A 24460-nucleotide genomic window follows, 5' to 3' on the forward strand; every position below is an offset into this window, starting at 1 on the left:
TACGTTAGAGAAAGATGCTAGTCGCCTTTGAGAGAAAGTTGCCAGCGGAAAGCATCGTTCGTGAGAAAAGCAGATTTCCCGTACCTTCTCGTAGTGGGTGGTGGATTTAAGGACTGTTAGAATAAAGACTGTTTGTTCGTTTGAAGGACCTTAGTTAACTAAATCCTAAGATTTATAGCGGATCCTCAGGCTAGCTGAACATGTCCTGTGGAGATGCATCGACATCTGGTAATCGTCTTGCCCGAAGAATAGGGTCTGTGTGTGGCAAGCCTCGGGGCAGAGACCATTGGAATGTTTACTGTCAAGTGTCGCTACAACTATTTCTTTTTAAGGAGAGCTATGCAATTATTCTATACCTCTATTAAGTAAAACGTTCATTCCGTAACCGCGGCTACGTTCGGCGACTAGTTGTCGCCTCGAGCCCAAGCTCATTATCGCAAATCTCTGACAATTATAACAGGGTTAATTTATAAAGATTAAATTATTGGGGATTTTCCAAAGAATTCCAAAGGGAAGGCCCGGTGTTCTTTTATCTCCGACATACATAACATATATAGTATAATTGTACCCGTATACATATATAATATATTGTATATCAACTTTATTTATTAACTTATTATTAATTTTTAATATTATATATCAATATTTATTATTAGATATATTCTTGTGCGCAATCGTGTTTAAATACATCATACATAAACTTAAATGTAAGATTTCGCAACAAGATACGCTACTATTCAGTCAACTTCGTCAATATATAGCAAAAGAGTTATAAATATACAAAGCAAAGAGGGAAAAGAAAGACATATAGAATATAATAATAATTGCTGCTATTTATTAGTTATTAAAATATGTTAGAAATGAAATAATCATAAACGTTTTTATGCTGCTGCAACCTTTGACATTTTCAGGTATATTCCATCAACGGGTTGGAGAAGGAACAATTGCCTCTTATCAGATTTGTATACTTTGCGAGTCTTCTCACACACTTCAACCTTGAATTTTGACAAGATGGTGACCATTCCTACCTGCAATTGTTTCATTGCCAATCGTATGCCTGAAAGAAATATTATTTGATATTGTTATTAAGATATTTGATATTATTATCATTATTAAGGTTACTTGAAAATTATTGATTTCAAAATTCATAATTTAGGAACATTTTATTAGTTTTTTTTTTATAAAAACGCTTCTTACCACTGCACTGTCTTGGACCATCTCCAAATGGTAAGTGAGCCATTGCATGCCTGGTCTTAATATTTTCATCGGAAAATCTATCAGGATCGAACACTTCTGGATTTGGATAGATTTCTGGGTCTTTCTGAATTGCATAAACAGGTAGAAAGATTTGTTGACCCTTTGGTACGGTGACTTTTGTTCCTGAGAATGTGTAGGTCTCCATCGCTATTCTTGACAGCCATTGGATTGCTGGATACTTTCTTAAAGTTTCTATTAATAAACATGCAGTAGTTAGGTATATTGAATACACTTGGCCGTGGAAGATAATAATTTTTCAATTTTAGGTAGTAACTGGAAAGTAAGAATTAGAAATTACGCATCAATGCATTAAAAAATAATTTCAAATGAATTAGTAATAGATCCCATCATAAAATAACGTTTTAATGAAAACTGTAAGAATTACATATACCTAGTAGGCACGCATTTAAATATTTCATTTCGCATATTCCTTCATAAGTGATCTCCCCATTATATTTCTTTAAGACACTTTGGATTTCCTCTCGGAGTTTGTCTTGAACTGTTTGGTTCCATGCAAGTTCGTACAAAGCGTTGCTGATCGTCACCGAGGAATTTCCGAAGCCAGCAAGAAAGAAAAGCTGAGCCTGAGATGCCAGGAACAAACTATCCGCTTCTGTAAATGATATATTATAGTGACTGTATTTATTTCATGGATTTATTTACAACGATGAAACAGGAAAATACGACTATTTAGAGTTATTTCTTAATGTAGTAATGTAATATAACTAAAATAACTAAATTGGTACAACTAATCAATTTGCAATTCACAACTCACTACAATCAACAACTCGCAACTAATTAACTTTCCCCACCGAGTCATGCATTTATCACAGTTTTCGTACTCTCATCACATGTTCCGCAGCCGTCCATGACCAACGATAGTCACGAACGCCTTCTCCAAGTTCTTTTTTTTTTTGCTTTACAATTTATCCAGCTAAGCATTCAGTAAATTTTTCTAACCATTTATTACTTATATAACATCTGGATGGCTCTTCCCGGGAGATACCATATTCAAGTTTGACTATTTTATTTCTTTAGTGAGGTCAGTGGGGTGTCCTTTTAGTCTTCTTTCCATGAGAGTTTTGCTCACTTCAGCAGCCAGATGGTTTGGATGTGTTGCCGTTCTTTCCTCGTATTTTTCTGCGTACCTGCCGATTTCTCCTTTGACCATTGGTATTTTTAAATCTTTGCGTATATCCTCGTTTCTAACATACCATGGGGCGTTGACTATTGTTCTCAATATCTTCGATTGTGACGACTCTAGTTTATTTATGTGACTCATTACTGATGTCACTCATAGTTGTGTTCCGTACTCCTAATTGGTTTTATTATCGTTTTGTAAATTTCTATTTTATTTTCTATGCTGAGTTTAAAGTTTTGACTAGTTAGCCAGTACGTCGGTCTTTTTTTTATCCGTATCTTGTCTACAATCGATTTAGTATGTTGCTTCCATGTAAGCTGTGTGTCTAAGTGGATTTAACTTGCCTTGTTTGTGTTACGAGTGTGCCATTCAATTGGATATTTGATGGTTTCCGTTTTCGTAGTGTAAATGTAACATGGTTGCATTTACTGGGGGTTGCTTTCGTTTGTTTATCTTGCATCCATTTTTCTATCTTAGTGATATCCTCTTGCAGTAACGTGACTGCTGTTTCTGGATTAGTGTGCCTGACTAGTATAGCCGTATCGTCCACGAATGTCAGTATTTTGCTGTTGGTAACTGTTGATATGTTGGCCGTGTACGGTGTATAGAATATTGGTTCTAAGACGCTTCCTTGCGGTACACCTGCCTTGATGTCTTTAACTTCAGAATATGTGTCCTTTATTTTTACTACAAAGGTTCTATTGCTTAGGTATGATTTGAGTAAGTGGCGGATTTGTTCCGGGAAATGTTTTTTGATTGTTTGTAAAAGGCTTTAATGGTTCACTTTGCCAAATGCTTTCTCGATGTCCATGAAGAGGGCTGTACAATATTGTTTCTTTTCTATTGCTAGTAAAATTTCGTTGACGAGCCCGTGCATTTGCTCTGTCGTGTTCGTGCTTGTTTCTGAATCCTAATTGGTGATCTGGTATTAATTTTGCTTTCTCTATTGTTAGTTTTAGGCGATCGCATATTATTTTCTCTAGTATTTTGGAAAACACAGGAAGTGATATTTGCCTGTAGGATGCAGTTTGGTGTGGGTTTTTGCTTGGCTTAGGTAACATTATGATCTGTGCTAACTTCCATAGATTAGGAAAGTATTGGGAACTTAAAATTGCATTGAATATTAATGTGATTAAACGTATTGCTTTTGGGGGAAGGTTTTTCAAGATTTACCTTAATTTCTTGTGCTGTTGTATTAGGTATGGTGCAGTGTTCGTTAGTTGGGGTACTAGTATTTTGTGCATCTTCGCCTGAATGACATGTGTTTTTACTATTGTTAATATTATATGGAGTAAATTGTTACAAAGGTGATTGAACTATTCTGCAGCTTGCTCTTCGTTGCTTCTGGCCCATGTGTTGCCTGCTTTTCTGATTGCTGGGATTTGTTTTATTGGCTTCTTTATTTTGTTCGTGGCTTTCTATAGAGAGTAGTTGGCATTCTCGTGCGCAGAGAGTGTTTCTATCAATTTTGAGAATTCGTTATTATTATGATCTTCTATTTTATTTTCTATTTCCTTTGCAAGTTTATTTAGATGTTTTTTGTTTAGACGTGTTCTATGTTTTTGCCATTTTGCTTTCGTTTTCCTTTTTTCTCTGATTTTGTCAAGGATATCTATTGGAATTATTTTTGTTTGCCTGATGTTTGGTTCATAATTAGTAGTTGGCCATACTGCTTCTTGTATAATTTCTATTAATGTTGTTGTTTCTATTAATGTTGTGCCTGTTCGATGTGTTCGGGTGTTTTTTAGTGGAATATTGCAGTTGATTTTGCTCTCGATTAATTCTTTAGATGTTTGCCATTTATTGTAAAGTACTTTTATTCCAAAGTGTCTCTGGATTGCTACAAAGTATTGGTTTGCTTGTGTATTCTATTATTATCGGTGTATGATCGGAGCTAAGCTCAAGACTGGGTGTTATTTTTAATTTGTTTGCGTTTAGTCCCTTTATAACTGCAAAATCAAGCAAATCAGGAGTCTTGTTTAGATCTGTCGGTAAGTATGTTGGTCCTCCTGTGGATAATATGTTGAGATTACTTGTTCTAATATGTTTTTCTAGTGTTCTACCTCGTGGTGTGTTAATTCTTGAGCCCCATGGCTGTGCTTTGCATTGAAGTCTCCCGCTGTGATGTATTTGTCACCTAAGGATTAAAAGTACTCTTCCCATTTTTGTAACGTCATTTTGTGTCACAATGGTGCATATACTGCTAACATTTGGAAGTAACTGCCATTAATTTGTATTTTAACGATGGTTACTTGAACGTGTTCCTGACTGATTTGGCTATACAAGTGGCGTTTGATATTGTTTCTTATTATCACTGCGGCTCCTCCGTGTGCTTTCCTTAAGGGATGTTTGGTATCATAGATGGTGTATATGGTATTGTACGTATTGTATGGTATATATATATGGTATTTTCGTGTAGCTTTTTAGCGTAAAACGTGTTTCTGAAACATGTAATATGTCAATATTATTGTTATACAGAAATGTTTTAGTTTCGAGGATCCGTTGTTGTAGACCATTGGAGTTCCAAGCTGCTATTTTCAACGTGTCCATTTCTATTTTTAACTTAACATTAGTAAGTACTTAGTAAGTACTTGTAGCATGACTGAAACTTGTTGTGTTTGTTGTCTGTGTGCTACATTTTGCTCACTTATCATTTCTCTTAGCATTTCAGTGTTTTTGATAGATTGCTTGAGCAGTTCCTTGATTTTTGCAGCGTCGTTATTGTTGTTGTTTTGGTTTTGATTGTTTAAGGGTGGTGTTTGATTAGTTACTTGTGCATAATTTCGGCTACCAAAGGTGTTGATGTTTCTATGGTTAGTGTTGGGTACGTTTTGTAGATTTGATGTTGGCTCTGGTTCTGTAATTTGATGTTGTGAGGGATAGTAGCCGTCTGTTCTGCTTCGAAGCGATGGAAACAGTTTTCGTTGTAGTTGTTTTCTGACTTCGTAGCCTTTATAGCTGGCCGGGTGTTTTCCATTACAGTTATACCATTTTACTTCGTTTATCTTTCTTTTGTATCGGCAGTTTGTTGTTAGGTGATTTTCTGCATATTTGACATACGTCGGGTTTCTGTTGCAGTAATTTTTTGTGTGTCCGTATTGTTGACACCGTGCATTTCGGTATTTCATTCTTATAACGAGGTGACTCAATTGTTACTATTGTATTTAGGATCCTTTTAATGCCGAAGATTTCTTTGTTATTAGTTTTACGTTCAAGTTCTATTGGAAACAGTGATAATGGCTGTCTTATATCGTATCTGGTTATATTATTTATTGCTCTTACTTGGTGTCTGATTTTTGCTAGTTTCTCACATATATTTTTTGTGTTTGTTCTTGGGTGTAGTCCTCTAACTACTACTGTGTACCTCTTTCCTGTTTTAACCTGGTATATATGATACCCAGCGTTCTTTTCCTTTATTGCTTGTGTCACTTTTCTAAAGATTTCCGGAGTTTTTGTTTGTACCTTTACTTGTTCCAGTTTTAGTTGCTTTATAGTGAAGTTTTCTTTTCCAGCAGTCTTGTTCAATAGTTCAATTAGGAGATCTATTATTTGGGCATCAATGTAGATCGGTGGTGGCTTAACGATATGAGCTGTGACTTTTCCTTTTGGGTCCGTATCAACCTCTTCTTCTATCAGTGAATTGAATGAATTTCGGAGTGGGGTGTCTTGTAGCCACTATTACGTTTATGTATCTGAAATCTCCATAGCGATTATGCCTGGGATCATTTTACGCTTCTTGTGAGCTGCTGCTACCTTCTAGTTTTGATGTGATAGTTCGTCGTCGTTGTTGTTCTCCGCTTGCTATTGCAATGTTTCCACTACTTTTATGGCTGAGCTTTCCTGTTCTTTTTTAAGTGATGGTTTTCGACTTAACATATTTATAACTTTGTTTTTGTAGTATTTTTCAATGTTAATTATGATTTTGATTGGCGGTATTTGATGTTGCATTTTGGAACTTTTATCGTTTGACAGTGATCGTTGATTGTTAACCGCTGCAATTCAGTACTTGTCGCACTGATACTTGTTTTCGTTTGCACTGGAGCACAGCTGCACACGTCTGTTTACCTCTGTTGCTCGGGCAGAACTGAACTTTTCCAAGCAACCACATTTCTGAAGGACCGTGAACATATTGATGGGCCACATGGCCCATTGGAATTTCCCGTCCCTTCTAGCCTGTCAGCATTCAGTAGTTTATCGGATTTTTCTTAAATAATCTTTCCACGATACTACAACATAATATGTAAAATAATATATTGTTTGTCAAATGTTCAAAGGTTGATATTGTTTCAAGAATGTTGGATATACAATGTTGAAAAGATATTATTATTTGTATCCTAATTTGGTCATCAACTGTTGAAGGAATGTTGCCATCATTGAAATTCGAAATTGAAATTGACAGTTCATAAACAATCAAATTGAGTATATAGTTATTTTTATAAATGTTAAAACTGAATCGATACGATTAAAGAATGTATTTTTATTTTTACCATAAAAATACAGCAAAGAAACACTAATTAAAAATAATAGAATAGTGAATTCCTATGCAAGATCTTTTGTGGATACTACAAAATTGACAAGTAACCGCGGTGGTTAGACGTTAATGACAATGGTCTTAGGTTCGATAACGAATCCGCGGTCAACGGAATAACAATTGTACTTTCCTCCAAAGTCTAAGTCGGACTCTTCGTTAAAACGTGAGGTATTTACTGATCGTGAAGACGTTATACTCGCTGATGAGATCGCACGAGAATGTTCCTCTCCGTCGCGGTTATGCAGCGGGTGTGGCTAAGGGTACGAGATCATCGGATTCGTCGAGGAAAACCTTCGCTCAGAAAAGTGAGGGAAATGGATGTTGCTGTTAATTGGTTAATTTCTACGTTAGAGAAAGATGCTAGTCGCCTTTGAGAGAAAGTTGCCAGCGGAAAGCATCGTTCGTGAGAAAAGCAGATTTCCCGTACCTTCTCGTAGTGGGTGGTGGATTTAAGGACTGTTAGAATAAAGAGTGTTTGTTCGTTTGAAGGACCTTAGTTAACTAAATCCTAAGATTTATAGCGGATCCTCAGGCTAGCTGAACATGTCCTGTGGAGATGCATCGACATCTGGTAATCGTCTTGCCCGAAGAATAGGGTCTGTGTGTGGCAAGCCTCGGGGCAGAGACCATTGGAATGTTTACTGTCAAGTGTCGCTACAACTATTTCTTTTTAAGGAGAGCTATGCAATTATTCTATACCTCTATTAGGTAAAACGTTCATTCCGTAACCGCGGCTACGTTCGGCGACTAGTTGTCGCCTCGAGCCCAAGCTCATTATCGCAAATCTCTGACAATTATAACAGGGTTAATTTATAAAGATTTATAAAGACTAAAGATTTATAAAGATCGGTTTAATTTATAAAGACAGTATTAGGAAATTTTCCAAAGAATTCCAAGGGGGAGGCCCGGTGTTCTTTCATCTCCGACATATATATTTCAAGTACTTGCTAATGCGTAATTTCTGACACACAATGCGGATTATATTACTTTATTTTTACATTAAGATGTTAATGAAATTTAGTAATGTCAGATCACTACAATTTTCCAGTAAATATGTACAAGGGTTTGACGTAAATAAGATGTTACGATGAACAAAACTGCATTTCCATTTTACATCATGGTTTGTTTTATTTTGCAATAACATTTGAAATTGTTAAAAACGTTATGAAGAATTTTTTACTGCCTGTCAACATATGTCGAAGGATTTAAAAAAATTGTATTATATTTATTAATATCAATTTATTGAACGCGTTCTTGATGTCTACCGCTACGAGCACACATATCCGTTTTCAGTCTCGGGCAACCGAGGCGAACAGATGTGTGTAAGCAAACGTGTGCTCCAGTCAAGTGATTCAGAGAAGTGCTACGAATAGTGATAGTGACAAACAATGCAACAGCAGATATCAACGATCAAGATTGCAACCAATGGAGAAAAATATTACATAAAAGGGTCGTCAGATTTACCAGGCTTACAGCAACAACAGCAAAATAATAACAACCAAAATGATATGGAAATAGAAGAAATGGAAGAGCAGCGGAGACAGGAGGAGTGCAGACACGACAACAAAATAAGTTACCAGGACGAAAACTGGAAGCTAGCAAAGACTAGCAAAAAACGTAAAATAATTCCAGGCACAAATGCTGCAGGAAACCCAGATACAGGAAAGCAGCGATGGCTGCAAGAATTACCTTTAAGAAACTCCTTCAGCTCACTAACGGAAGAAATAGACAATGACCCGACAAGCAAAACCACAACTAAAACACCTTACATATCAAAACCACCACCAATATTTGTTGAGGCCCAAATAATAGACCCGCTTATTGATCTACTAAACAATGTAGTCGGGAAGGATAACTACACAATAAAACAAACAAAATTAGAACAAGTAAAAATTCAAACAAACACCCCAGAAGTTTATAGGAAAGTGATAAATGAACTAAAGGGAAAAAATGCTATATACCACACGTACCAACTCAAAACAGAAAGGAGCTATAAAATAGTTATAAGAGGTTTACATCCAAAAACTAACACAAAAAAATTAAGTGAAGAATTAGGAAAAATTGGCCATGAAACAAGAGCAATAAACAATATGACAAGATACGATACGAAGCAACCATTGCCACTATTCTTAATAGAACTGGAACCCAGAACCAATAACAAGGAAATTTATGAAATCAAAAAAATACTAAATACAATTGTAACAGTGGAACCACCACGCTACAAAAAAGATATACCACAATGCATGCGGTGTCACTAATACGGACACAAAAAATTATTGCAACAGAAGCCCGGCATGTGTTAAATGTGCAAAAAATCACCTAACAATACACTGCCCATACACAGGAAAAATAGAAGAAGTTAAATGCTATAATTGTAACGGAAACCACCCAGCCAGCTACAAAGGATGTGAAATAAGGAAACAAATACAACGTAAACTGTTTCCTCCACTTCGCAACAGATCACACAATGACCATCAACCACAACAAAGTATAACGGATAACGAAACAACATTGAAAGCACAACACGAACTAAACGCTATAAGCAGAAACATAGATCCCCAAGGTAAACGAAGCTACGCACAAGTAACTAAAAACATTAGCAAACCAACGCTTGCAATCAATCAGAATGAAAACAATAACATCGAAGACGTTACAGACATCAAAGAAATGCTCAAACAATCCATTAAAGGTATGGAAATGTTAGGAAAAATGGTAAGTGATCTAAACACAATACTAAGACAACAAGCACAACAAACAACAATCATGTTACAACTACTCACTAACTTGCTAAGTAAAAAATAGAGATGGACATTTTGAAAATAGCAGTCTGGAACTCCAATGGCTTGCAACAGCGAGCCCACGAAACTAAAATATTTTTGTATAAAAATAATATTGATATACTACTTGTCTCAGAAACACATTTCACCCTAAAAAACTACATGAAAATACCGTACTACACCATATACGATACCAAACATCCCTCAGGTAAAGCACATGGAGGAACTGCAGTAATAATAAAAAATTACATCAAGCATCACTTACATAGTCAAACAAATCAAGAACACCTACAAGCAACCACTGTCACAATACAAACCAATGACAATTACTTCCAGATGTCAGCAGTATATGTACCTCCGAGACACAAAATGACACTTAAAAAATGGGAAGAGTACTTCCAATCCTTAGGCGACAAATATATAACGGCAGGAGACTTTAATGCAAAGCACACATTATGGGGTTCGAGAATTAGCACGCCGAGAGGTAGAACATTGGAAAAATACATTAGAAGCAGCAACCTCAACGTACTATCTACAGGAAAACCAACGTACTGGCCGACAGACCCCAATAAAATACCTGACCTGTTGGATTTTGCAGTAACAAAAGGGCTAAATGTAAGCAAATTAAAAATAGCAACCAGCCTCGAGCTTAACTCCGACCATACACCAATTATAATAGAATACACAAGCAAACCACTACTTTATAACAAGTCAGAGTCGCTTTGCAATAAAACCACCAACTGGCAAACTTTCAAAGAGCTGATCGAAAACAAAATCAACTGCAATATCCCGTTGAAAACACCTGAACACATTGAGCAGGCAGTAGCAACTTTGACAGAAATAATACAGGAAGCAGCGTGGGCAACCACCACCTATGAAACAAATAGCAGGCAATCAAAAATTATTCCGCAGGACATCCTAGACAAAATCAGGGAAAAAAGAAAAGCGAAAGCAAAATGGCAAAAACAGAGAACACGAGAAAACAAGAAAAACCTAAATAAACTTGCAAAGGAACTAAAGAATAAAATAAAGGAACATCATAATAACGAATTCTCAAAATTCATCGAATCACTATCCGCGCATGAGAATACCGACTACTCCCTATGGAAAGTCACTAACAAAATTAAGAAAACAATAAAAACAATCCCAGCAATCAGAAAAATGGACAACACATGGGCCAGAACCAACGAAGAACAGGCAGAAGAATTCTCAAAGCACCTACAAAATATATTTTCGCCGTATGAAATTAATAACAGCATCCCTGGATGGCAAACAAATGAAGAAGTGGAAAATGCCAGCAACACAACTGATAAACGCTGCACCATACTCAGCACAACAGCGCAAGAAGTTAGAAACTTAATTGAGGCAACAAAGACAAGTAAAGCACCAGGATTTGACTTGATCAATGGGAAAATCTTAAAAAACCTTCCCCCAAAGGCAATAAGACTAACAACGATAATATTTAACGCAATTCTAAGAATACAGTACTTTCCTACACTATGGAAAATAGCACAGATAGTGATGTTACCCAAACCAAACAAAAACCCACATCTAACTGCATCCTACAGGCCGATGTCATTACTACCTGCGTTTTCCAAATTATTAGAGAAAATAATATATAACCGCTTAAAACCAACAATAGAAAAAGAAAAACTAATACCGAACCAACAATTTGGATTCAGGAATAAACACTCCACAATAGAACAAATGCATAGACTCGTCAATGAAATCTTACAGTCGCTTGAAACAAAACAATACTGCACAGCACTCTTTATGGATATCGAAAAAGCATTCGACAAAGTTAATCATGAAAAACTTCTTCAAACAATCAAAAAGCAATTTCCAGAACAAATCTACAAACTACTCAAATCTTACTTAAACAACAGAACCTTTGTAGTAAAAATAAATGATGCATACTATGAAATTAAGGACATCAAGGCAGGAGTACCGCAAGGAAGTGTCTTAGGACCAATATTATACACACTATACACGGCAGATATACCAACAACTGTCAACAGTAAAACACTGACGTTTGCGGACGATACGGCCATACTAGTGAGGCATGCAAATCTAGAAACGGCCGCCGCACTACTACAAGAACACATTACAAAAATAGAAAAATGGCTGCAAAACAAACAAATAAAAGTGAACACCAGCAAGTGCAACCACATAACATTTACACTTAGAAAAGGAAAAACACCAGATATTCAACTGAACGGCGCCCACATAGCACAAACAAAGCAAGTCAAATATCTAGGAATAAATTTAGACACACGCCTTACATGGAAGCACCATATAAAATCAATAATAAACAGAATAAGTGCAAAAAGGAAGCAGATGTACTGGTTAATCAATAGAAAATCTAAATTAAGCACAATGAATAAACTAAATATATACAAAACAGTAATCAAACCAATCTGGACATACGGAGTCCCATTATGGGGGACGGCAGCAATGAGTCACATAAGCAAAATAGAAATAGAGCAAGCAAAAATTTTAAGGACAATAGTTAACGCTCCATGGTACGTCAGAAATGAAGACCTACGAAAAGATCTAAAAATTCCAACAGTCAAAGAGGAAATCGCTAGATACGCAAAAAAGTACAAAGAAAGACTTGCAGCACACCCAAACCAGCTGGCTGCTGAAACAAATAAAACCAAAATAGAAAGAAGACTGAAGAGGAAGCATCCCGCAGACCTCGAAATAGAGATGCAATAGGAAACCTAGAAGATGGAACCCCGCTGGGGGTAACCATCCACATGCTATATTTTATTTATTTATTTATTTGTTTATTTTTTTTATTTTTTATTCTTTTATTCTCTAAGCTATAATATTTTACCAAATGTCCTTCTGGACAAATTGTAAAAATTTAACAAATAAACAATAAAAAAAAAAAAAAAATATCCGTTTTCTTCTCCTGGAGCTGTCCGCCTATTCAACTACCCGGCGCGTCCACCATACTCTTCCTCCTACGGAATCCAAACTGATTTATGTGGAAGGGGTCGAGCCCCAGCCTTTCCTCGATCACATTTTTGAAAGTGATGGTGAATTCGCTTGGAATGCTTTTCGCTGGAACTACCACCACCGCATGTTGGGTTCTCCAAGGTGCTATTCTCAGCGATTTTATCTGAACTCATTTTTTTCTCCTTAATGTCCAGCTCAGTGGCTGTGTCCTCAGTCAGCTCCTCCCTAGTAGTGATAGGATCTATATTTTTTATCTCCAGGGTCTCCCTATTTGCTCCTTCCTATGTCCTCCTTCATGGCCGTTTTCAGCTTCTCTGCAATATCGTCCGCCGATACCTAATTGTTTATTTCAATTAGTATGTGCCCTGCCCTGGTCTTTCTTACACCAGTTGTTTCTCTGAGCACATCCTTCGCTCCCACTACTTCTCTGTAAGAGTCTATCCAGTTAGCGTCCTGGTCATCCTTAACCATTATCGTGTCACGTAAAATTAATAATAAAATGGTAGTAGCTGAGCAATAGCTTAACTTGACGGTGCTTTTATATTTTTGTAGGCGTTTATTCACAAAATAATTAAGTATAATATTACAATGAAGTAGTGAAGTTAAAATAGTTCAAATCACGGCCAAGACTGTACACAAGACTAGTCTCGTGGTCGAATGCTTGCAGTTTTTATATGTTGCGTTTGTAGGAGTTGAGGGGCAAGGAAAGGATCCTGATTGCCCTATGTAATGGGGAAAATGTAATGTTGGACCATGTACAAAGGTTAGGTCAAAGCTTAACGGTTCACTGTCAGGTAGTGTGGAATGACATGGATTTGGGTATGGTCGTTGTCACAATCGCTTCGTTCCTTTTCCTTGCTACTATCTCTCTTCTTTCTTCCTTACCGCCTTTACTTCTGGGCGCCTCCTCATCGATCATATCGGCTACACTCCTAATCCTTCTTCGCCTGTCGACTACCGTCCATTCATCCTCGCTTTCAACATTTCCTCTGTTCCTACCACATGCCTCAGCATATGATAGCTCCTTTTACCTTGGCTTTTTCCTATTGACCGTTCTTCTTTCCCCAAACGGCGAAATTTCTTTCCTTTTTGCCGACTGGTCGATTTCTGTTTGGACGGCTACCGACACTCCACCACGGTGTAATGTATTTCCTCTTGCTCCTTATGAGTCATCTGGGTAGCCACTGTTCACCTGTCCTGACGTCCCCTTTTCATTTCGGCAGTGGTGTCACAGTCAGTGATCTTCGTTAGATATCTTCTTTTTAATCGACTCGTATCTTCTAGTTTATATAATTTTAATCGACGATTATAATAAAAATACATAATTATAATATTAGCAATTATGCATACCTATACATATATAACAGAAATCAGTTGTATTGTGTTTAGTGTATCGTGGTCGAAATACAGTTCACGACTTGATACGTCAAAACGCGACAAAAAATGCGCCATTCGTAATAAAATATAAAATACAGATTTGTACTTGACGCAGAAGTGCGTTATTCATAACAAAAACAAATGACTTTTGACTCGATGTTTCAGGACCTTCGTAAAGAATGGAACTCGATTTCAACCTCCTTGTCAATTAGATTGTCTGTTTTGTCGCGTTTCTGCATAGAATATAGCAAAGATCGTCTGCACGACAACATAGCGGGGATCGTGCTCGCAGAAAGATGCTGAAACGATGTTTTTACGACGCGGCGCAGAGCTATCGAAATTCAGAATACATCTTTAGACAGGCATATCGTATATTTCGATAAACTTCGACATTTGGGTGTATTTAAGACGCAAATTATATTAACAGATCCACATTCTTCGGGACTTCGTCGAGTAGACAGGGACAGTGAAGCATCAAAGACAGCTTAGTAACTAGGAAAAAGTTAATTCTATAGATTCCTTTCGGGAATCGACTTTGTGCTTGTGCAAAATTTCTTCCAACTTGATAAAAATTAAAATTTAACAAAATCATCATGTCTTGGCTAATGATAGAGACCATTGGATTAATTGTCACTGTATTTGTCCTGCTTTATTACTATTCTATGATAAAGTTAAACTACTGGCGAAAACGTGGTGTCAAAGGACCAAAGCCTCTTCCGTTTTTGGGTAATTTCAAGGATGTGCTTCTGGGAAAAGATTCGACTATGGACTGTTTCCAAAAAGCCTACAATGAATTTCGAGATGAACCGATGGTTGGAGTCTATGGAGGTCACGAACCGCTGTTAGTTTTAAGAGATCTGGATTTGATCAAGGATGTTCTTATTAAAGATTTTAACATGTTTACTCAAAGAACGCATGGCGCCGTACGAGAGGTATATGCATTAACATTTTATGTTTTACTGAAACAAATCATTAATTTTATTATTATTAGGATAATTGATATATACATCTTATAATTGAGATTTTACGTGCTATATTATAATTGGGTTTATTGGAAAATTGCTCATTCTAATAAAGCTGTTGTAGCTATTAAATAAATTTTGTTAAAAGTTCCAGAATGAACAAATAAAAATAGTCAAATATGCAGTATGTTTGATAGCTGGTGAAACAAATTTTAGAAAAACAAACCAAAATAAGACAAAAGTTCGAAATATTAAAACCGTATTTGAAACTTCTGTTGTTTCAATGTTTTGTCCAATTTTCCGGTCTTATTTCTTGCAATTGTTCTAATTCATCTGAAAAATAGAGATTTAGATATGAGCTGAATTACATAATAATAGCCTATGGACAGGCAAGAAAATCATAAATTCGATATGTGAAGTTCCATGGCGCGACTGTACTTTTATTTTGCAATCGTTTCCAAAGTTGATTAGCTTTATTAGCTAAAATATTGAGATATTTTATTCTTACATTTATCGGTATTTATTATGTCTTGCAATACTTGTATTAATAGAAATCATGTTCAATTGCTATAACTCCTGCAACTATTATTGTGTGAGTCACTTATTCACAGCTTGAATGAGTTGGCGTTCACGTTGTTTTAAATTAGAACAAAATGAAAAAAAATTTCCCACACAAATTGAAATACGTCATTATTTATAAAAATAAGGTATTGTTAAATAAGGTACAAAGTTCAATATTTTTTTTTACGTGTGATTATACTTTATCTGTTATGATCCGTTGATTGCAAATTCCGTACTTTATAGTCAGAAATGCGACTATAATAATTTTTTACATTCTGTCTTTAAGCGAATCTTTATTTATTATATATCTTAGCTTATTATAAGTTGTAAATTCCACATACTTATTACTATGCTTTGCTACGAAATGATGAATAAGTGAAAACAAACGATGTGTTTGTTCATATTAACGATACGAATAAACATCTTTTGTAATTTGCATACGTAATGTGCGAAGATACGTAAATTAAACAGTAGTTTCAAAGAGAAAAAATTTTCCACCATTTAGAATTTAGTATTCACAAATGAATACATATTCACTATATTATTTTTAAGAAATTATTGATGTTAAATATTATTTTTAACAACTATTCGTATTAACATTTATATATATTGTAATATTATTACTTTATAATAAAAAGTATTATCCAAGTACATGTATCCAGAAATCGGAAGGAGTTAGGTATTATAATTGAAATCACTATTCGTCATTTAAAACAATTACTAGACTTATATCAAAGTTGTATAATGAAATTACTTAAAACATTAATGTAAATAATTATTTTTGTCAAAACATTCATTAATCTATCATTTAATTAAATTATAATTTAATTAAAATAAATTTAAATTAAATTATCTAAATTAAAGCTATCAACAACTCAAGGTTTTTGGACATTAGATGCTAGTCTATATCTTTGTAGATATTAACCTCGGTATATCTGCGTTTGTTGAAATTCTTGTAATAACGATGAATCGGACACATCTACTTATACGAAATTTATCAATTGCGACATTGCTATGATGTTGGTTCATATATTTAACATCGTCGTAACATTAACTAAATATCAATATCTTATGTAAGAGTATCTTCTTTAACCATAACAGGTACATTTTATCGTTTATTTACAAAAGTGCAAAATCTATAAAAGTACAAAATGCTTCGTATTGTTAGCAAAAATTAACGAAGATTTACCCTTTGATTCAACCTATAATTTTTTGTCATTTATAGTATCAAATGGGAATGTCCGATTATGCCAGAATCATTTTAATTCTTGTCGTAATCGCGTTACCTGTAGTAGCTGCAATGTTGTGAATAATCGTATAATGAATGAATAGTCGTATAATAATATATTTATTTATATTAACTATAATCTATATAATTGTATTAAAATTGTTTCCGACTTATCTTTTATACCACATATAACAAACAAGTAAAATTTTTGTAATTTTACAGGTCGAGCCATTATCTGAGCAAATCTTCAGGCTAGAAGCAGAAAGATGGAGACCCCTAAGAATTAAACTTTCACCCTTCTTCTCGTCAGGAAAGCTAAAGGAAATGTTCCACTTGATGACAGACTGTGCGAACACTTATGACAAATACCTAGAGAAATTAGCAGAAAAGGGTGAACCGATTGAATTTCGTGATACTGCCGCGAAATTCACCATTGACGTGATCGCTGCTTGCGCGTTTAGTATTCAGACAAATGCTATAACGGATGAGAACTGTCAGTTTCGTAAAATGGGAAAGAAAGCTCTTGCCACAAACATCGAACAATTTCTCACGGATAGATTGAGAGAATATCCATTCCTATTCAGAATTTTCGGTCGCCTATTCACTGACCATGAAGTTATCAATTTCTTCGAAACAGCCACCAGAGAAGCTATGGATTACAGAATTGAGAATAATGTTTACACAAAAGATGTTATCGATATTTTGGCAGATTTGAGACAACACCCCGAGAAAATTAACCTTAAGGGTAAGAAAAAAGATTAAAATTGTTTTTGTATAAAAAATTGTACTTTTGTCTGCATCTTCGATAAAAGTTTAAATGCTTTTAAACAAGTTTGCAAATATGTACATAATTATTTATGCAGAATCCATATAAATATGGTAAAGTATAAAGTAAATGAGAAACTGATTTTTTATTATGGGCTAGTATGACTTGAAGTACCTGACGATTATATAATAAAAACTAAGTTTTAAATTTTAATAATCTTTTATATATTATTGTTTAGAATTAGTGTATTATAATATTAATTATAAGAAGGAGAAAACACTGAAAGAGAGAAAGAGTGAGAGAGAGAGAGAGAGTAAGAGAGAAGGAGGGAGAGAAAGAAGATGCGAAATATATTTATATTATAAATTTCTTATTATTTGATTTAGAAGGATTTAAAACTTTTTTAAAAATATTCAGAACTGTATTGCAATAAAAGTTGCTTAACTGCTTAGTTATTATTATGAAATAAATTCATAAGTTAGAAAAAGATTATATATTTTGTTTCGTTTAATATTTGTGCTTTATTTAATACTTTTTTAACTAGATCTTGCATAGGAATTCACTATTCTATTATTTTTAATTAGTGTTTCTTTGCTGTATTTTTATGGTAAAAATAAAAATACATTCTTTAATCGTATCGATTCAGTTTTAACATTTATAAAAATAACTATATACTCAATTTGATTGTTTATGAACTGTCAATTTCAATTTCGAATTTCAATGATGGCAACATTCCTTCAACAGTTGATGACCAAATTACGATACAAATAATAATATCTTTTCAACATTGTATATCCAACATTCTTGAAACAATATCAACCTTTGAACATTTGACAAACAATATATTATTTTACATATTATGTTGTAGTATCGTGGAAAGATTATTTAAGAAAAATCCGATAAACTACTGAATGCTGACAGGCTAGAAGGGACGGGAAATTCCAATGGGCCATGTGGCCCATCAATATGTTCACGGTCCTTCAGAAATGTGGTTGCTTGGAAAAGTTCAGTTCTGCCCGAGCAACAGAGGTAAACAGACGTGTGCAGCTGTGCTCCAGTGCAAACGAAAACAAGTATCAGTGCGACAAGTACTGAATTGCAGCGGTTAACAATCAACGATCACTGTCAAACGATAAAAGTTCCAAAATGCAACATCAAATACCGCCAATCAAAATCATAATTAACATTGAAAAATACTACAAAAACAAAGTTATAAATATGTTAAGTCGAAAACCATCACTTAAAAAAGAACAGGAAAGCTCAGCCATAAAAGTAGTGGAAACATTGCAATAGCAAGCGGAGAACAACAACGACGACGAACTATCACATCAAAACTAGAAGGTAGCAGCAGCTCACAAGAAGCGTAAAATGATCCCAGGCATAATCGCTATGGAGATTTCAGATACATAAACGTAATAGTGGCTACAAGACACCCCACTCCGAAATTCATTCAATTCACTGATAGAAGAAGAGGTTGATACGGACCCAAAAGGAAAAGTCACAGCTCATATCGTTAAGCCACCACCGATCTACATTGATGCCCAAATAATAGATCTCCTAATTGAACTATTGAACAAGACTGCTGGAAAAGAAAACTTCACTATAAAGCAACTAAAACTGGAACAAGTAAAGGTACAAACAAAAACTCCGGAAATCTTTAGAAAAGTGACACAAGCAATAAAGGAAAAGAACGCTGGGTATCATATATACCAGGTTAAAACAGGAAAGAGGTACACAGTAGTAGTTAGAGGACTACACCCAAGAACAAACACAAAAAATATATGTGAGAAACTAGCAAAAATCAGACACCAAGTAAGAGCAATAAATAATATAACCAGATACGATATAAGACAGCCATTATCACTGTTTCCAATAGAACTTGAACGTAAAACTAATAACAAAGAAATCTTCGGCATTAAAAGGATCCTAAATACAATAGTAACAATTGAGTCACCTCGTTATAAGAATGAAATACCGAAATGCACGGTGTCAACAATACGGACACACAAAAAATTACTGCAACAGAAACCCGACGTATGTCAAATATGCAGAAAATCACCTAACAACAAACTGCCGATACAAAAGAAAGATAAACGAAGTAAAATGGTATAACTGTAATGGAAAACACCCGGCCAGCTATAAAGGCTACGAAGTCAGAAAACAACTACAACGAAAACTGTTTCCATCGCTTCGAAGCAGAACAGACGGCTACTATCCCTCACAACATCAAATTACAGAACCAGAGCCAACATCAAATCTACAAAACGTACCCAACACTAACCATAGAAACATCAACACCTTTGGTAGCCGAAATTATGCACAAGTAACTAATCAAACACCACCCTTAAACAATCAAAACCAAAACAACAACAATAACGACGCTGCAAAAATCAAGGAACTGCTCAAGCAATCTATCAAAAACACTGAAATGCTAAGAGAAATGATAAGTGAGCAAAATGTAGCACACAGACAACAAACACAACAAGTTTCAGTCATGCTACAAGTACTTACTAAGTACTTACTAATGTTAAGTTAAAAATAGAAATGGACACGTTGAAAATAGCAGCTTGGAACTCCAATGGTCTACAACAACGGATCCTCGAAACTAAAACATTTCTGTATAACAATAATATTGACATATTACATGTTTCAGAAACACGTTTTACGCTAAAAAGCTACACGAAAATACCATATATATATATACCATACAATACGTACAATACCATATACACCATCTATGATACCAAACATCCCTTAAGGAAAGCACACGGAGGAGCCGCAGTGATAATAAGAAACAATATCAAACGCCACTTGTATAGCCAAATCAGTCAGGAACACGTTCAAGTAACCATCGTTAAAATACAAATTAATGGCAGTTACTTCCAAATGTTAGCAGTATATGCACCATTGTGACACAAAATGACGTTACAAAAATGGGAAGAGTACTTTTAATCCTTAGGTGACAAATACATCACAGCGGGAGACTTCAATGCAAAGCACAGCCATGGGGCTCAAGAATTAACACACCACGAGGTAGAACACTAGAAAAACATATTAGAACAAGTAATCTCAACATATTATCCACAGGAGGACCAACATACTTACCGACAGATCTAAACAAGACTCCTGATTTGCTTGATTTTGCAGTTATAAAGGGACTAAACGCAAACAAATTAAAAATAACACCCAGTCTTGAGCTTAGCTCCGATCATACACCGATAATAATAGAATACACAAGCAAACCAATACTTTGTAGCAATCCAGAGACACTTTGGAATAAAAGTACTTTACAATAAATGGCAAACATCTAAAGAATTAATCGAGAGCAAAATCAACTGCAATATTCCACTAAAAAACACCCGAACACATCGAACAGGCACAACATTAATAGAAACAACAACATTAATAGAAATTATACAAGAAGCAGTATGGCCAACTACTAATTATGAACCAAACATCAGGCAAACAAAAATAATTCCAATAGATATCCTTGACAAAATCAGAGAAAAAAGGAAAACGAAAGCAAAATGGCAAAAACATAGAACACGTCTAAACAAAAAACATCTAAATAAACTTGCAAAGGAAATAGAAAATAAAATAGAAGATCATAATAATAACGAATTCTCAAAATTGATAGAAACACTCTCTGCGCACGAGAATGCCAACTACTCTCTATAGAAAGCCACGAACAAAATAAAGAAGCCAATAAAACAAATCCCAGCAATCAGAAAAGCAGGCAACACATGGGCCAGAAGCAACGAAGAGCAAGCTGCAGAATAGTTCAATCACCTTTGTAACAATTTACTCCATATAATATTAACAATAGTAAAAACACATGTCATTCAGGCGAAGATGCACAAAATACTAGTACCCCAACTAACGAACACTGCACCATACCTAATACAACAGCACAAGAAATTAAGGTAAATCTTGAAAAACCTTCCCCCAAAAGCAATACGTTTAATCACATTAATATTCAATGCAATTTTAAGTTCCCAATACTTTCCTAATCTATGGAAGTTAGCACAGATCATAATGTTACCTAAGCCAAGCAAAAACCCACACCAAACTGCATCCTACAGGCAAATATCACTTCCTGTGTTTTCCAAAATACTAGAGAAAATAATATGCGATCGCCTAAAACTAACAATAGAGAAAGCAAAATTAATACCAGATCACCAATTAGGATTCAGAAACAAGCACGAACACGACAGAGCAAATGCACGGGCTCGTCAACGAAATTTTACTAGCAATAGAAAAGAAACAATATTGTACAGCCCTCTTCATGGACATCGAGAAAGCATTTGGCAAAGTGAACCATTAAAGCCTTTTACAAACAATCAAAAAACATTTCCCGGAACAAATCCGCCACTTACTCAAATCATACCTAAGCAATAGAACCTTTGTAGTAAAAATAAAGGACACATATTCTGAAGTTAAAGACATCAAGGCAGGTGTACCGCAAGGAAGCGTCTTAGAACCAATATTCTATACACCGTACACGGCCAACATATCAACAGTTACCAACAGCAAAATACTGACATTCGTGGACGATACGGCTATACTAGTCAGGCACACTAATCCAGAAACAGCAGTCACGTTACTGCAAGAGGATATCACTAAGATAGAAAAATGGATGCAAGATAAACAAACGAAAGCAACCCCCAGTAAATGCAACCATGTTACATTTACACTACGAAAACGGAAACCATCAAATATCCAATTGAATGGCACACTCGTAACACAAACAAGGCAAGTTAAATCCACTTAGACACACAGCTTACATGGAAGCAACATACTAAATCGATTGTAGACAAGATACGGATAAAAAAAAGACCGACGTACTGGCTAACTAGTCAAAACTTTAAACTCAGCATAGAAAATAAAATAGAAATTTACAAAACGATAATAAAACCAATTAGGAGTACGGAACACAACTATGAGTGACATCAGTAATGAGTCACATAAATAAACTAGAGTCGTCACAATCGAAGATATTGAGAACAATAGTCAACGCCCCATGGTATGTTAGAAACGAGGATATACGCAAAGATTTAAAAATACCAATGGTCAAAGGAGAAATCGGCAGGTACGCAGAAAAATACGAGGAAAGAACGGCAACACATCCAAACCATCTGGCTGCTGAAGTGAGCAAAACTCTCATGGAAAGAAGACTAAAAGGACACCCCACTGACCTCACTAAAGAAATAAAATAGTCAAACTTGAATATGGTATCTCCCGGGAAGAGCCATCCAGATGTTATATAAGTAATAAATGGTTAGAAAAATTTACTGAATGCTTAGCTGGATAAATTGTAAAGCAAAAAAAAAAAGAACTTGGAGAAGGCGTTCGTGACTATCGTTGGTCATGGACGGCTGCGGAACATGTGATGAGAGTACGAAAACTGTGATAAATGCATGACTCGGTGGGGAAAGTTAATTAGTTGCGAGTTGTTGATTGTAGTGAGTTGTGAATTGCAAATTGATTAGTTGTACCAATTTAGTTATTTTAGTTATATTACATTACTACATTAAGAAATAACTCTAAATAGTCGTATTTTCCTGTTTCATCGTTGTAAATAAATCCATGAAATAAATACAGTCACTATAATATATCATTTACAGAAGCGGATAGTTTGTTCCTGGCATCTCAGGCTCAGCTTTTCTTTCTTGCTGGCTTCGGAAATTCCTCGGTGACGATCAGCAACGCTTTGTACGAACTTGCATGGAACCAAACAGTTCAAGACAAACTCCGAGAGGAAATCCAAAGTGTCTTAAAGAAATATAATGGGGAGATCACTTATGAAGGAATATGCGAAATGAAATATTTAAATGCGTGCCTACTAGGTATATGTAATTCTTACAGTTTTCATTAAAACGTTATTTTATGATGGGATCTATTACTAATTCATTTGAAATTATTTTTTAATGCATTGATGCGTAATTTCTAATTCTTACTTTCCAGTTACTACCTAAAATTGAAAAATTATTATCTTCCACGGCCAAGTGTATTCAATATACCTAACTACTGCATGTTTATTAATAGAAACTTTAAGAAAGTATCCAGCAATCCAATGGCTGTCAAGAATAGCGATGGAGACCTACACATTCTCAGGAACAAAAGTCACCGTACCAAAGGGTCAACAAATCTTTCTACCTGTTTATGCAATTCAGAAAGACCCAGAAATCTATCCAAATCCAGAAGTGTTCGATCCTGATAGATTTTCCGATGAAAATATTAAGACCAGGCATGCAATGGCTCACTTACCATTTGGAGATGGTCCAAGACAGTGCAGTGGTAAGAAGCGTTTTTATAAAAAAAAAACTAATAAAATGTTCCTAAATTATGAATTTTGAAATCAATAATTTTCAAGTAACCTTAATAATGATAATAATATCAAATATCTTAATAACAATATCAAATAATATTTCTTTCAGGCATACGATTGGCAATGAAACAATTGCAGGTAGGAATGGTCACCATCTTGTCAAAATTCAAGGTTGAAGTGTGTGAGAAGACTCGCAAAGTATACAAATCTGATAAGAGGCAATTGTTCCTTCTCCAACCCGTTGATGGAATATACCTGAAAATGTCAAAGGTTGCAGCAGCATAAAAACGTTTATGATTATTTCATTTCTAACATATTTTAATAACTAATAAATAGCAGCAATTATTATTATATTCTATATGTCTTTCTTTTCCCTCTTTGCTTTGTATATTTATAACTCTTTTGCTATATATTGACGAAGTTGACTGAATAGTAGCGTATCTTGTTGCGAAATCTTACATTTAAGTTTATGTATGATGTATTTAAACACGATTGCGCACAAGAATATATCTAATAATAAATATTGATATATAATATTAAAAATTAATAATAAGTTAATAAATAAAGT

The 24460-nt window shown here is 35.0% G+C and overlaps 2 protein-coding genes across 2 annotated transcripts; one reads left to right on the forward strand and one right to left on the reverse strand.

Annotated features, from left to right (window-relative positions):
- Window positions 1-813: 813 nt before the first annotated feature.
- Window positions 814-2539, reverse strand: LOC139992317 (probable cytochrome P450 6a13). Its single transcript, XM_072013054.1, has 4 exons — window positions 2406-2539; window positions 1649-1893; window positions 1198-1449; window positions 814-1057 (listed from the first exon to the last, which is right to left on the reverse strand). The coding sequence occupies exons 1-4, from the start codon at window positions 2537-2539 to the stop codon at window positions 882-884; spliced, it is 807 nt and encodes a 268-aa protein (XP_071869155.1). The 3' UTR covers window positions 814-881.
- Window positions 2540-14464: 11925 nt separating this feature from the next.
- Window positions 14465-24245, forward strand: LOC139992544 (cytochrome P450 6B1). Its single transcript, XM_072013474.1, has 5 exons — window positions 14465-14979; window positions 17021-17543; window positions 23189-23410; window positions 23610-23861; window positions 24002-24245. The coding sequence occupies exons 1-5, from the start codon at window positions 14641-14643 to the stop codon at window positions 24175-24177; spliced, it is 1512 nt and encodes a 503-aa protein (XP_071869575.1). The 5' UTR covers window positions 14465-14640; the 3' UTR covers window positions 24178-24245.
- The last annotated feature ends 215 nt before the right edge of the window (window positions 24246-24460 follow it).

Source organism: Bombus fervidus, chromosome 11 (genome assembly GCF_041682495.2).
Source record: "Bombus fervidus isolate BK054 chromosome 11, iyBomFerv1, whole genome shotgun sequence".
Taxonomy (NCBI): domain Eukaryota; kingdom Metazoa; phylum Arthropoda; class Insecta; order Hymenoptera; family Apidae; genus Bombus; species Bombus fervidus.